Below are 16,195 nucleotides of genomic sequence, written 5' to 3'. Positions count from 1 at the left end.
GCGAAATTGTACGGAACAGACAGACAGAAACTGAGGCGACCTCATAAAAATATGGTAGAATAGCATCCCAAGAACAACTCCTGCGTCACGCGTAGACTGCTAGAGTCACTTTCACTACTTGACATCAAATACCAGTACCTGACTGAGGCAGTTGATTTACTGCTGTTATTTCGTAATGTATCAATATGAGTTTGTCCGGCGTTCTCTGTGGCGATAATACAGACACACAAGTCTGGACTGCTAAATGGCGCAACGAATTTCTCGATCCATACAACTGCTAACGTTTTTTTTTTGGTCATCAGTCTACTGACTGGTTTGATGCGGCCCGCCACGAATTCCTTTCCTGTGCTAACCTCTCCATCTCAGAGTAGCACTTGCAACCTACGTCCTCAATTATTTGCTTGACGTATTCCAATCTCTGTCTTCCTCTACAGTTTTTGCCCTCTACAGCTCCCTCTAGTACCATGGAAGTCATTCCCTCATGTCTTAGCAGATGTCCTATCATCCTGTCCCTTCTCCTTATCAGTGTTTTCCACATATCCCTTTCCTCTCCGATTCTGCGTAGAACCTCCTCATTCCTTACCTTATCAGTCCACCTAATTTTCAACATTCGTCTATAGCACCACATCTCAAATACTTCGATTCTCTTCTGTTCCGGTTTTCCACAGTCCATGTTTCACTACCATAAAATGCTGTACCCCAGACGTACATCCTCAGAAATTTCTTCGTCAAATTAAGGCCGGTATTTGATATTAGTAAACTTCTCTTGGCCAGAAATGCCTTTTTTGCCATAGCGAGTCTGCTTTTGATGTCCTCCTTGCTCCGTCCGTCATTGGTTATTTTACTGCCTAGGTAGCAGAATTCCTTAAATTCATTGACTTCGTGACCATCAATGCTGATGTTAAGTTTCTCGCTGTTCTCATTTCTACTACTTCTCATTGCCTTCGTCTTTCTCCGATTTACTCTCAAACCATACTGTGTACTCATTAGACTACATTCCGTTCAGCAGATCATTTAATTCTTCTTCACTTTCACTCAGGATAGCAATGTCATCAGCGAATCGTATCACTGATATCCTTTCACCTTGTATTTTAATTCCACTCCTGAACCTTTCTTTTATTTCCATCATTGCTTCCTCGATGTACAGATCGAAGAGTAGGGGCGAAAAGCTACAGCCTTGGCTTACACCCTTCTTAATACGAGCACTTCGTTCTTGATCGTCCACTCTTATTATTCCCTTTTGGTTGTTGTACATATTGTACATGACCCATCTCTCCCTATAGCTTACCCCTACTTTTTTCAGAATCTCGAACAGCTTGCACCATTTTATATTGTCGAACGCTTTTTCCAGGTTGACAAATCCTATGAAAGTGTCTTGATTTTTCTTTAGCCTTGCTTACATTATTAGCCGTAACGTCAGAATTGCCTCTCTCATCCCTTTACTTTTCCTAAAGCCAAACTGATTGTCACCTAGCGCATTCTCAATTTTCTTTTCCATTCTTCTGTATATTATTCTTTTAAGCAGCTTCGATGCATGAGCTGTTAAGCTGATTGTGCGATAATTCTCGCACTTGTCAGCTCTTGCCGCCTTCAGAATTGTGTGGATGATGCTTTTCCGAAAGTCAGATGGTATGTTGCCAACGTGAATAGTCGTTTTGTTGCCACTTCCCCCAATGATTTTAGAAATTCTGATGGAATGTTATCTATCCCTTCTGCCTTATTTGACCGTAAGTCCTCCAAAGCTCTTTTAAATTCCGATTATAATACTGGATCCCCTATCTCTTCTAAATCGACTCATGTTTCGTCTTCTATCACATCAGACAAATCTTCTCCCTCATAGAGGCTTTCAATGTATTCTTTCCACCTATCTGCTCTCTCCTCTGCATTTAACAGTGGAATTCCCGTTGCACTCTTAATGTTACCACCGTTGCTTTTAATGTCACCAAAGGTTGTTTTGACTTTCTTGTATGCTGAGTCTGTCCTTCCGACAATCGTATCTTTTTCGATGTCTTCACATTTTTCCTGCAGCCATTTCGTCTTAGCTTCCCTGCACTTCCTATTTATTTCATTCCTCAGCGACTTGTATTTCTATATTCCTGATTTTCCCGGTATATGTTTGTACTTCCTCCTTTCATCAATCAACTGAAGTATTTCTTCTGTTACTCATGGTTTCTTCGCAGCTACCTTCTTTGTACCTATGTTTTCCTACCCAACTTCTGTGATGGCCCTTTTTAGAGATGTCCATTCCTCTTCAACTGTACTGCCTACTGCGCTATTCCTTATTGCTGTATCTATCGCGTTAGAGAACTTCAAACTATCTCGTCATTCCTTAGTACTTCCGTATCCCACTTCTTGGCGTATTGATTCTTCCTGACTAATGTCTTGAACTTCAGCCTACTCTTCATCACTACTATATTGTGATCTGAGTCTATATCTGCTCCTGGGTACGCCTTACAATCCAGTATCTGATCTCGGAATCTCTGTCTGACCATGCTGTAATCTAATTGAAATATTCCCGTATCTCCCGGCCTTTTCCAAGTATACCTCCTCCTCTTGTGATTCTCGAACAGGGTATTCGCTATTACTAGCTGAAACTTGTTACAGAGCTCAATTAGTCTTTCTCCTCTTTAATTCCTTGTCCCAAGCCCATATTCTCCTGTAACCTTTTTTTCTACTCCTTCCCCTATAACTGCATTCCAGTCGCCCATGACTATTAGATTTTCGTCCCCCTTTACATTCTGCATTACCCTTTCAATATCCTCATATACTTTCTCTATCTGTTCATCTTCAGCTTGCCGGTGTTGGTCTGCTGTCGATTCTGATTAGAACAACCCGGTCACTGAACTGTTCACAGTAACACACCCTCTGCCCTACCTTCCTATTCATAACGAATCCTACACCTGTTATACCATTTTCTGGTGCTGTTGATATTACCCGATACTCATCTGACCAGAAATCCTTGTCTTCCTTCCACTTCACTTCACTGACCCCTACTATATCTAGATTGAGCCTTTGCATTTCCATTTTCAGATTTTCTAGTTTCCCTACCACGCTCAAACTTCTGACATACCACGCCCCGACTCGTAGAACGTTATCCTTTCGTTGATTATTCAATCTATTTCTCATGGTAACCACCCCCTTGGCAGTCCCCTCCCGGAGATCCGAATGGGGGACTATTCCGGAATCTTTTGTCAATGGAGAGATCATCATGATACTTTTTCAATTACAGGCCACATGTCCTGTGGATACACGTTACGTGTCTTTAATGCAGTGGTTTCCATTGCCTTCTGCATCCGCATGTCGTTGATCATTGCTGATTCTTCCGCCTTTAGGGGCAATTTCCCACCCCTAGAACAAGAGAGTGCCCTGAACCTCTATCCGCTCCTCCGCACTCTTTGAGAAGGCCTTTGGCAGAATGAGGCTGACTTCTTATGCCGGAAGTCTTCGGCCGCCAATGCTGATTATTTATCAAAATGTAGGCAGTGGCGGGGATCGAACCCGAGACCGAAGACGTTTTGATTATGAAACAAAGACGCTACCCCTAGACCATGGGTCTGCTAACGTAATTAATTTATTCTCGTCTGAAACACTTCGTTCTCTGTCCTTATTTTTCTTGTCTAACATTGATCCAGTCTGTTTAAACGTATATACTACATCTGTGTGCTCCTCGAATTATCCAAACATCACGAACAGTTACACAGGTATATATTCGCTTGCAGGTAATCTCTCTCTAAGTGGTACCTTTCACACAGTGTTCACCTAGTCGGCAGCTCGCACTCCTCGTCCACTGTTATTAGTTGACCACGATATTAGTACACCTGGAGTGAGGGCGCTCCGGTCGGCTCGTGTGTTTACCTGTGAGCTTGAAGCCCATCAGAATATTCTCTGCTATCCCAGCGACCAGACAACTCGCTCGTGAAGCTGTTTGGACTTCCACAGTGTACACGAAAGTCAAACAAATGGACATGGTTTTTGTTTACTACAAGGGGCATTCAATAAGTAATGCAACACTTTTTTTCTCGGCCAATTTCGGTTGAAAATTTGTTGTGGTACGTAGCGGAATATTCCCGTCTTAACCCCTGTGGTTTCATTAAATACCGATAGGTGGTGGTTCTATACATAGTCTTCAAAATGGCGTTCGTAACGGACGTGCCTTCCAAGCAGTGGGCTGTCATTGAGTTTCTTTTATCGAAAAACTGAAACTTCCCAGATATGCACAGGCTCTTGCAGAATGTCTACGGACCTTGGCAGTGAACAAAAGCACGGTGATTCGTTGGGCGAGGCTTCTGTCACCATCGCAGCAACGTCGCCCAAGCCTGTCCGATCTCCCGCGTGCCGGCCTGCCCAAAAAATGCAAACGAAATTCTCAATGACAATGCATTGCGTCACACAAGTCTGTGCACGCGAGAGGAGCTCACAAAACGCGTACGTGGATGTCGGGGAGGTTACTGATGAAGCAAGACGTTGGCTCTGACGTCGACCAGTATAGTGGTACCATGCGGGTATACAGGCGTAAGATGGCGTAAGGTCGTCACATTGAACGGAGATTATGCTGAAAAATAGCGTTCTGTGGCCAAAAGAGTGGGGAATAATATGTTGTATTGGAGTCCTGAATAAGATGAACATGCTTTCTGAAAAAAAAAGTGCTCCATTACTTATTGAAGGCCCTAGTATAACGTCACCGCATGATTCCGATAACGGTCAGGGGAGGCCAAGTGCAATAATGTCGTGGCTGCATAGTACTTCAATAAGTGTAGAATGCTTTATTTTTCGTTTATAAATTCCAAGGAAAATTGCCAATCCGAAATGTTGAAACCTGCCCTGAAGTTTTTTATTCAGGAAGAAAATACCGAAGGAAAAGTTATGTCTACATTTTTGCTGCTAACACACACTGCAAGAATTACTTTAAAAACGTTGCAAATTGCCAAATTCGTTTCTCGCCAGACGGTCTGAGAAGCGGACACCCCTGTCATAACTATGGAAGACAGTACATGCACATCATGACGGATATATAAACTATATTGTCGCACTTCGGTAAACAGATAACACGGTACAACGTAATCGTAATTTATAAAGTGAATTTCAGTTTCTGTTGACAGGTTCTCTGACACAGTTGTTCATAGCTACTGTCACTAGATTTAGCAACTCATTTAATAAGTTGCCTTTGGGGTATCGCTAAGTGTTAACGATTGTTCTGAAGATGAATTAATTTTCTTCGTGATATCTCGGTATTTGTTTGCTAACAGCATCTGTCTCTGTCCAGGTTCCCTGGTTTCACAGTAATGTGGACTCGATTTAATGTATTTAGCCTTGCGAGGGTGAAATATGAGGTATGTGGCATACAGTTGAAAGCACATATTTATCCTGGAGACCTACGTATACATCATTTATTACTTAATTTCTTGGACATTCGTTCAAATGATGTCGACATTTAGTTATAAATTACGCAAACAATAGAAGAAACAGAAAATAGCTTAGAAGATTCTGTGAATTGTGATTCAGATGATGGTTGTGCTAATAAAGTCCAGAACAAAAATAGAGTTCTTTCCATATCGAAAGAAAACATATACAGTAAGTAATAGCTTTCAGTGAAAAAGATTTTTTGGTTAAATGAAGGCGGGAAAAAACGCTTATAGTTAAGCAATGCCGATTCCATTTCCTAAGATCTAAACGTGCTTATATAAACGGAAGAAAAGTTTAGACGAAGTACGAAATATGCGTCCAAATGAAAGTCGCAAAAGTGTGGAAGAAAAAGTCATCAAAATGTTTAGAACTCCTTGTGAGGGTCAGTACACTGTTACTGAGAGAAATCTACAAGACTGAAGTCTCTGAATTACAAATGGGTTGAACATTACTGATATCCAGGTTTCTTCGACATGCTTAAACGGTTTCAGAAAAATTATGCAGCGATGGAAGTCGGAAAATTACGAAATTTACTTCAAGTAAAAGGGCGCAAGAGATGTCATTCATAGATACTAATACAAATAGAAATGGTTCAAATGGCTCTGAGCACTATAGGACTCAACATCTGAGGTCATCAGTCCCCTAGAACTTAGAACACTTAAACCTAACTAACCTAAGGACATCACACACATCCATGCCCGAGGCAGGATTCGAACCTGCGGCCGTAGCGGTCGCGCGGTTCCAGACTGAAGCGCCTAGAACCGATCGGCCACACCGGCCGGCCAAAGACACATTCGTATACAACAACGTCAGTAGTAGTGGATTACTGTTTACTGTAGTTTTATATCTGTCTTCAGGAACAAATTAGTGTCAAAAATTAAGACAAAGAAAAAAATCTTGTAATCGACGTCGCTAAATCTGGAGGGAATGATTTTCCATGTTATATCCGAAACGTCCTCTTACTATTCGCAGAAAATGTTTCATTGCTTTTGTTGGAGTCTTGGGCGGAACATAAAACACCTCGGTTTTTAGGAGGATGACAGAAGACTTAATATAACTCGGATAACACCCAGAATTAACAGGGTGGTAGCTTCTCCATGACATACTTTCGACTAGTGTAAAGAATTTTTCAGAACGTTGGAAAATACACATTCTGACAGATCTTTATCATTTCACGTTTTTCATCACAACATTATTGTTAAAATTCAATCATTTTTGCATTGTCAGCTTGCACCACAACAAATTACGAATTTGATAACGTATGTCCAGTTCGGAGCACAATATTTAGAACAACAGGCACAACCATTTCCTATTGCATTCCAGATACGTCTAAATAAACTTAGTAATTAGTGCTTGAATATATTAATTTTTTATGTATGCCTAGTGTAAGGAAAACGTTTGTTTTCGTCAGTCCAGTAACACTTCAAGTGCTAACTACAGGGAATAAACAAGGAAATGTTTCATTGTTAGTAAAATACATATTATTCAAAAAGTTATCATAAGAACTGCGCTACAGAAATTAAAGAAACGATTGATGGAAATCCTCTGCAATGTAACATCGGCCAGAAGCCTTGATTCTCTTTCCTCTGCTAGTCACTTGTATAGTTATTACATCTGCAACAGTTCAGCTATCGATATGAACTATGTATTCTTCAAAAAATTAACGATTTGAGTCATATTCGTTATGGTTTAAATGCTTATAATAAGCGTGTGTGCACTTTGGACTTCGCGCTATGAGGCGCTACGTTCTTTTGTCACGGCTGCTTCTGGTTATTCAACGAGTCGCGCTGGGCAAGAAGGTCTAGACAAATCTCTGTTATAAGCAGTTCTTCGTACGGCAAAAATGAGTAGCTTTAACGTTAAGAAAATACATGCTGTTCACCTCAGTAGCTAAAATTATAAGAGTGAATTTCTTCCGGTGTATTCTTCCCATGTGAAAAATTTCAAGGTAGGTTTTAACATGTCGATCTGAACTATTTCCTTTTGAGAGCAAATGCCCTGTACCAGTTAACGAGATTTTGTGTAACTCCGATTTCAATATTTTCTCCTACGTGACACCGCCTCAGAAATAATTTTCTGTGCAGATAACAGACGTTTATTGTATTTTGTTGACACTATCAACCAGGAGATACACAGTCTGTTGTAAATTTTTATTTATGTTAGGGACTGAAAACCCTTGAAGTGAAGACCGCAAATGAGGAGGAGATTACTGTTTAACGTCCCGTCGACAACGAGGTCATTAGAGACGGAGCACAAGCTCAGATTAGGGAAGGATGGGGAAGGAAATCGGCCGTGCCCTTTCTAAGGAACCATCCCGGCATTTGCCTGAAGCGATTTGGGGAAATCACGGAAAACCTAAATCAGGATGGCCGGACGCGGGATTGAACCGTCGTTCTCCCGAATGCGAGTCCAGTGTGCTAACCACTGCGCCACCTCGCTCGGTACACCGCAAATGAAATCTTCGTTATTTTGCTGGATTACTAGTTTCGGTTAAAAGTCTAGCCATCTTCAGATCATGAAACATTCTTGATTAATGTTGGTGCCATTACAGCTTCACACATCCTTTAAATCTTTCTTAGAATGACAACATCTATACGCGACAATTAAAAACTTTTCATCGTTCGTGGCCAGTGTAATTGAATGATGGTCATAAAACAAAGATGTTATGCCATCAGAGCTTAGTAAATGACAAAAACAGCATCTACATCAAGAAGATTTTATGTGCGATCTAGACTTTAAGAGTTTTCAATCACTAACATAAGTAATAAAAAACTTTTTTCAAAATCGAAAGTATTCTCGTCCGCTAACCTTTGTTCAGCTAGTGCTGTTTTCCCTTCCTGGCCAAGTCTTTTGTTGTGTATACATCCACTGAAACTTACGGAGATGCAGCGAGCTGTCTGTCAGATTTATGTCTTGCTGCACTTGCAAGGAACTCGATATAACCCAGATGTTCGAAGGCCGAGGTTGCATTGTCGTTGCACAAATGATATTGTAGGAAGAAGACTCTGTGAGCTATTTCTTTGCCCTTGTTATACATTTCGGTGTCCTCAGCTCCTTGTTAATATCGTTCCTCGTACAGCCACTCGAAGAAAGAGTGTTTTGTAGACCGCCAGCTCCAGCTGTAGGTTCTCCTCGTCACCTATACTCTTCACTCCATATACGAGCGACTCTAGACAGGAAAATCGCTGGCAGTTAAGAGCCCGAGCGAATGGGTTTTCTCTAAATCTCAAGCCCTCTTGTACTTTTAGTTTAGTGTATACTGTGGTGTCACCGCCAGACACCACACTTGCTAGGTGGTAGCCTTTAAATCGGCCGCGGTCCAGTAGTATACGTCGGACCCGCGTGTCGCCACTGTCAGTAATTGCAGACCGAGCGCCACCACACGGCAGGTCTAGAGAGACGTCCTGGCACTCGCCCCAGTTGTACAGCCGACGTTCATAGCAATGGTTCACTTACAAATATGCTCTCATTTGCCGAGACGATAATTAGCATAGCCTTCAGCTACATTTGCTACGACCTAGCAAGGCGCCGTATTCAGTTGATATTGAGAGTCTATTAATGTATCATCAAGAGCGATGTTCTACAAATGTGGATTAAAGTTAAGTATTCCAGAAGCTACGTACTTTTCTTTATAGCATTCATTACGTATCCTGTTTCAGACCTCACGCCAGTCTGCGTGAGTTTAAGCGCGTGCCTTTCGGCTTCCTCTCATTGGAGGCTGTCTTGTCTAGACACAACATATACAGATTTTCTGGTTTTGACCACATTCTACTAAAACAGGGGATGCATTTTTTAAGCACCCTGTACACCTTTGTTACTTTGACCCGAAGTTCAATTTCAGTGTTTTGATCAGAGTGCTCCAAGACTAAGACGTACATAAAACGTATAATAATTAAGTAACGGATATTGACAGCACTTACTTGTGCTCTTCATCATGCAATCGGAGCTTCCTAGCGCACAGATAGGTGTATCTTCCGTTCCTGGAAGAAAAAGAAACGATGTTATTAAAATGACTTCTGTTGCCACTTACAGTTGCAGAATTAACAATGCGACAATGTGACAATAAGTGTGGACTCATCAACTGCCTCTGCTGCGATTATTTACTCATAAATGCTTGCTGCTTGTTAAGCAAGCCACAGGTTCTATGATTACAAAACGGTAAATTATACAATAATAATAATGATGAAACAGAGAAACAGACGTCAACTCCATGAGGGAACTGAGATAATTCAATGGCGAAAAGTGAATGAAAGAGGGAAGTTTGAAAAATTCAGCATAGGTTTTCGAAAATGCTACGTGTAACATTTAGGCAGGGTAAAATTAAGTAATACATACATGAGAAACTTCAAATTAGCCTGGAGATGTCATTAAAAACTAATGTCAGCAATAAACAAATTAGTTTCAGTTTTTCTACTGTTACTGACGTTATTCTAATATCACAATAATTTTATTTTGAATTGTGTGTTTCGAATGTGGCATATATCGGTGATTTTTTTACTTTCTTTCTTCAAAATGGTGGAAAAAATACTGTAGACAGCAGAAAGCTTTAGCTTGGACATGAATTAGATTGAAATCACTGTTTCTGAGGAAACAACATTAATAAATTTTCTGAATCGTTCTTCTTACCTCCGTAAAATTAACAAAATATTCAATTTGTGTCTAATTAATGTATACTATTTTTATATTCACAGTTGAAACACAGTGCTGAACTTCATGTGTAGAAGTTTGAATTATACAGTTGTGTCGCTGTTGTATAATGATGTGGGTAAGAATTTGTTATTATTATGATACACAATGAAGCTTTGCCTGCATCCAGTCATTAAAATATTATTATTATTACTATTATGTGTGTTTTGTCTGTTGTTGTCAACATTTTAGAAGGAACAGACATCGTAAATATCACAGTAATACCTATACGTCTTGACGGCGTTTCATAATACATATTGAAGTGTTCTTATGTAAGGTACCTTGCCTACTGTTGCAAGCAGCATTTTCAATAGCCTTCTCTGAATTATACAAACTTCCCTCTTTCATTCATTCATTAACACATCGAGTTCCAGCCATTCCATCTTAAAGGAGACCCTTCAGCGGTGTGGAATACTCAATTGATACATTAAGAGGCAGGCCCCACCAGTGCATGCTACGTGTATAAAGCATACTAACAACGAATTATGACTAACGCTAATGTACTCAAACTAATAATCATGGTATTAATTCCAGCTTGCTTCGTATTTCTATGTCTGGAGAAAACAGCTATTCTGGAAAGTAATACTTAGCTAAGTAATAATAAGCTTCTGTTATTACCCGGTACTGCAAACAAGGTATTTTACTTTACATTGTTAGCTGTCTCTATACATGCAAAGTCAGAATGTATCTCACACAAATTTTAGAGTTACTCAAAATTTATACTCCCGAGTTCAAATTGAAAGTTGACTGTTGCATTGAATCTTTCAATACTTAATTTGCTATTTTCAGTTACTTTGCGTACTGCAGGTTTACTGCAATGATGCAGTTCCATACTTAGTACCGACTCTGAACAAGTAGCCACCTTAAGTTCAATTTGTGTTGTATTCACTATAGCACACGTACCGTATTTGGTCAGAAATGTGCAAAGTGGGAAGTAGATTACAGAAGAGCCAGCCACAGGTGAGCGCAGTTACGCGCTGCGCACTGAGAGGCGAGCCTGCCACGTGAGGTACGGAAATACACTCCTGGAAATTGAAATAAGAACACCATGAATTCATTGTCCCAGGAAGGGGAAACTTTATTGACACATTCCTGGGGTCAGATACATCACATGATCACACTGACAGAACCACAGGCACATAGACACAGGCAACAGAGCATGCACAATGTCGGCACTAGTACAGTGTATATCCATCTTTCGCAGCAATGCAGGCTGCTATTCTCCCATGGAGACGATCGTAGAGATGCTGGATGTAGTCCTGTGGAACGGCTTGCCATGCCATTTCCACCTGGCGCCTCAGTTGGACCAGCGTTCGTGCTGGACGTGCAGACCGCATGAGACGACGCTTCATCCAGTCCCAAACATGCTCAATGGGGGACAGATCCGGAGATCTTGCTGGCCAGGGTAGTTGACTTACACCTTCTAGAGCACGTTGGGTGGCACGGGATACATGCGGACGTGCATTGTCCTGTTGGAACAGCAAGTTCCCTCGCCGGTCTAGGAATGGTAGAACGATGGGTTCGATGACGGTTTGGATGTACCGTGCACTATTCAGTGTCCCCTCGACGATCACCAGTGGTGTACGGCCAGTGTAGGAGATCGCTCCCCACACCATGATGCCGGGTGTTGGCCCTGTGTGCCTCGGTTGTATGTAGTCCTGATTGTGGCGCTCACCTGCACGGCGCCAAACACGCATACGACCATCATTGGCACCAAGGCACAAGCGACTCTCATCGCTGAAGACGACACGTCTCCATTCGTCCCTCCATTCACGCCTGTCGCGACACCACTGGAGGCGGGCTGCACGATGTTGGGGCGTGAGCGGAAGACGGCCTAACGGTGTGCGGGACCGTAGCCCAGCTTCATGGAGACGGTTGCGAATGGTCCTCGCCGATACCCCAGGAGCAACAGTGTCCCTAATTTGCTGGGAAGTGGCGGTGCGGTCCCCTACGGCACTGCGTAGGATCCTACGGTCTTGGCGTGCATCCGTGCGTCGCTGCGGTCCGGTCCCAGGTCGACGGGCACGTGCACCTTCCGCCGACCACTGGCGACAACATCGATGTACTGTGGAGACCTCACGCCCCACGTGTTGAGCAATTCGGCGGTACGTCCACCCGGCCTCCCGCATGCCCACTATACGCCCTCGCTCAAAGTCCGTCAACTGCACATACGGTTCACGTCCACGCTGTCGCGGCATGCTACCAGTGTTAAAGACTGCGATGGAGCTCCGTATGCCACGGCAAACTGGCTGACACTGACGGCGGCGGTGCACAAATGCTGCGCAGCTAGCGCCATTCGACGGCCAACACCGCGGTTTCTGGTGTGTCCGCTGTGCCGTGCGTGTGATCATTGCTTGTACAGCCCTCTCGCAGTGTCCGGAGCAAGTATGGTGGGTCTGACACACCGGTGTCAATGTGTTCTTTTTTCCATTTCCAGGAGTGTAGTTGACAAAGCAGCACACAAGCGGAAGAAGGCGGGAACCTTCCCAGACCAGCAGCCACGCGTGTTTAGTATATATGCCACTAGACATAGGAAAGACCAAGTACGTGCCGCCCGTGAGTGTATAAATACGTTGCCCCTTCTGTACTGAAATATTCTTGTGTTAATATCTCAACACCATCACTATAGGGCTGTGACACTTGGGACGCTGTCCGGAGTGCTGCATGAGGCTTGCACTTGGACCTGCCCTGAGAGACGAGACACAGGACTGCCGCAGGGTCCACCGAGCTCTGGGACATAGCACGCCGGCTATAGTGCTCCTACATTGGGCCACAGCCGCCGCAGCTATGGAGACAGCAACCAAGCCTCAGACATCGCTGCCTGAGCTGCCGAGCCCAGAGGAAATTGCTGATGGGAGCAGTGGTGTTAATGCCGCCCCTCGGCCAAGTAGCGCTCTGTCAGATTTGCAAGATGTCTCTCTCTCTCTCTCTCTCTCTCTCTCTCTCTCACACACACACACACACACACACACAAAGACACGAGGGGGACAATTGGATGCCTCAGCCACTGCCGTTCTTTGAAATGTATCCCAGTGGTGAATCTCAATAAAGGAATTTGAAAGTACGAAACAGATCTACTCCTATTTACAAGCTACCTCTCTGATAATGCTGGGTTGTGAGTTTCAAGAAGCCACTCTTGAATTATGCCATGCTGGAGGAAGGTCAAGTTGTTTAGTCTGATGCCGCTGGTTGCTGTTTTGCTGAACGGTAACGCCGTGATACGCATCTTTGTTGCTATTCATTCACAGCAGACACGTGCCTCATACGGAACTACAGTCCCGAGTGCAAGTCTCGGTCCGGCACACAGTTTTAAATTGCCAGGATGTTACATAGGGAACTTCATTAGCCACAAACACGCAAGGATATGTTTGGTTGAAGTGGGAATAGGTTGAAGTTTTGAGATCATCTATTAGGTATGCCTGCATGGCATGAGTGGAAGGGACAAGAAAGAAGGTTGAAATCCCTGTCTGATACGCAGTTTATAATTCTCCTAAGCAGTAATTACTTAGAATCTAGAATGCCTCTCTCTCTCTCTCTAGTACGGAGTCAATAGCTACACAACGAAATCGCCAGATGGCTCCACCAAACAGACACTCTTAACACCAGGTACCGAGAAGTCACCGCCTAGAAACCTTCAAAGAGTCAGCTGCATCTGACGCTAGATCTGTGGATCGTCACAGGAAACACATTTGGAACTACACACACCAAAACAAGTTTTGCGTCACCCCGGTTTTCAGAACACCTGTAGATAGACGTTGACGTGGATATTGTATCACCGACACAGTCAGTTTGACAGTTCAGAGATGTCACTAAACCCGCCCAAAGGTATAAACAACCATACATGAGCAGCGGCTATTAGACGGAGGGGGTCCAACAGCCGATCAGTTCCAGTCATTCCACCAGGAAGGGGGTACACAGCTCGTGTTGTCTGTAGTTTAACCATGCCTAGACGGTCAATATCGCGGTTCGATCGCGTTCGCATTGTTACGTTGTGCCAGGAAGGGCTTTCAACAAGGGAAGTGTCCAGGCGTCCCGCAGTGAACCAAAGCGATGTTACTCGGACACGAAAGAGATACAGAGAGACAGGAACTGTCGATGACATGCCTCGCTCAGGCCGCCCAAGGGCTACTACTGCAGTGGATGACCGCTACCTACGGGTTATGGCTCGAAGGAACCCTGACAGCAAAGCCACCGTGTTGAATAGTGCTGTTTGTGCAGCCACAGGACGCTGTGTTACTACTCAAACTGTACGCAATAGCCAGCAGGATGCGCAACTTCACTCCCGATGTCCATGGTGATGTGTCCATCTTTGGAACCACGACACCATGCACTGCGGTAAAGATGGGCCCAACAACTTGTCGAATGGACAGCTCAGGTTTGGCATCACATTCTCTTCACCGATGAGTGTCGCATATGATTTCAAACAGACACTCGATGGGGACGTGTTTGGAGGCAGCCAGATCAGCCTGAACGCCTTAGACACACTGTCCAGCAAGTGCAGCAATGTGGAGGTTCCCTGCTGTTTTGAGGTGGAATTATATGTGGCCGACGTACGCCGCTGGTGGTCATGGAAGTTGCCGTAACGGCTGTACGATATGTGAATGCCATCCTCCGACCAATAGTGCAACCATATCGGCAGCATATTGGTGTGGCATTCGTATTCATGGAAGACAATTCGCGCCCCAATCGTGCACATCTTGTGAATGACTTCCTTGAGGATAACGACATCGCTCGACTAGAGTGGCCAGCATGTTCTCCAAACATGAACCCTACCGAACATGTCTGAGATACATTGGAAAGGGCTATTTCTGGACGACGTGACCCACCAACCACTCTGAGGGATCTACGCCGAATCGCCGTTGAGGAGTGGGACAGTCTGGAGCAACAGTATCTTGATGAACTTTTGTATAGTACGCCACGACGAATACATGCATGCATCAATACAAGAGGTCCCGGTGCGTACAGCAATATGGACCACGACCTCTGAAGGCCTCGCTGCATGGTGGTACAACATGCAATGTTAGTACAACATGCAATGTGTGGTTTTCATGAGGAATAGGAAGGACGGAAATGATGTTTATGTCGATCTGTATTCCAGTTTTCTGTGCAAGTTCAGGAACTCTTGGAAGCGAGGTGATAGGAAGAATTTTTTTTTGTGTGTACTTTCTGCTGTTGCCAACAAGATGACAGATGCCAGTTCGTTGATAATGAAGACGCGCGGACGCAACTAGCCTGCTGCTCAGTGCCACAGGCGCATTCCACTGTTCAGTTACCGCTGTTACTCATACGCTATAGACGAGGATATAGACGCCTTGTCAAGCATAAAGTGATATTAAATATTCCGAGTTAGACTCAAACAGTTCGATAAGCTGCTGAACAAATTTATACGTAAATCGAATGTGGAGAGAGGAATAAAGGAAAGGAAGAGGATTACTACTGACAGCTTCGTCGGGACATGAAGCAGAATCAGCGGCGACGATTGAAAATGTGCACTGGACAGGTATTCCTCCTTACTAGGCAGGTGCGTTAACCACTGCACCATCAGGGACGCAGTGTCATCACAATTGCGCAGACTGTCTCGGCACCCCTCACGATCGATCCACATTCCCACCGAGCGCCACCCACTCACAGTCCCTGTCCACTTCCTCCATATTCGCTATCTGAGATTCAAAAAAGAGGTCAGACGTCTTTGTGCGTCCGCACTCAAGAACGTGGATCCTTGCCCAGCTATGTCAGTCAAATTATACGAATGCGTGGTGCATTTCGGGCATCTCCAAATGAACAGACCCCACGCAGTCATTTAATTGGAACATATTTAGATAGATCACGTTCCATGTGGTAATTTAACTTAATGCAGTGGTTCCCAGTCTGGGGTAATTACCCTTGAGGGGTAAAATGTAATTTTCTGGGGAGTAAAACCAAAACACTTCAGTTATAGTTAGATCATGAAACTACAATATTTTAAAAGATCATTACTGTTATTACTATTTTGTAAGACTGTAATACTCATTACAAAAGTAAATTACTTTTGTCAAATACTAGCACGAATGCGTGACACAATGTAGCGGGGGTTGCAGCTGTGAAACGAATGGTTGAATAATGTCTT

General features: G+C 43.6%; 1 protein-coding gene across 1 annotated transcript in view; it reads right to left on the bottom strand.

Annotated features, from left to right (window-relative positions):
• The window catches only part of LOC126235361 (pickpocket protein 28-like), a 174,058-nt gene that overhangs the window by 22,198 nt on the left and 135,665 nt on the right, over positions 1 to 16,195 (bottom strand). The window contains exon 8 of the mRNA XM_049944083.1: positions 9,324 to 9,383. Coding sequence (XP_049800040.1) covers positions 9,324 to 9,383 — 60 coding nt within the window. The remainder of the gene's footprint in view (positions 1 to 9,323; positions 9,384 to 16,195) is intronic.

Source organism: Schistocerca nitens, chromosome 2 (assembly GCF_023898315.1).
Source record: "Schistocerca nitens isolate TAMUIC-IGC-003100 chromosome 2, iqSchNite1.1, whole genome shotgun sequence".
NCBI classification, from domain to species: domain Eukaryota; kingdom Metazoa; phylum Arthropoda; class Insecta; order Orthoptera; family Acrididae; genus Schistocerca; species Schistocerca nitens.
The sequence above is the reverse complement of the archived record's forward strand: the minus strand, read 5'-3'. Positions and strand labels throughout refer to the sequence as shown.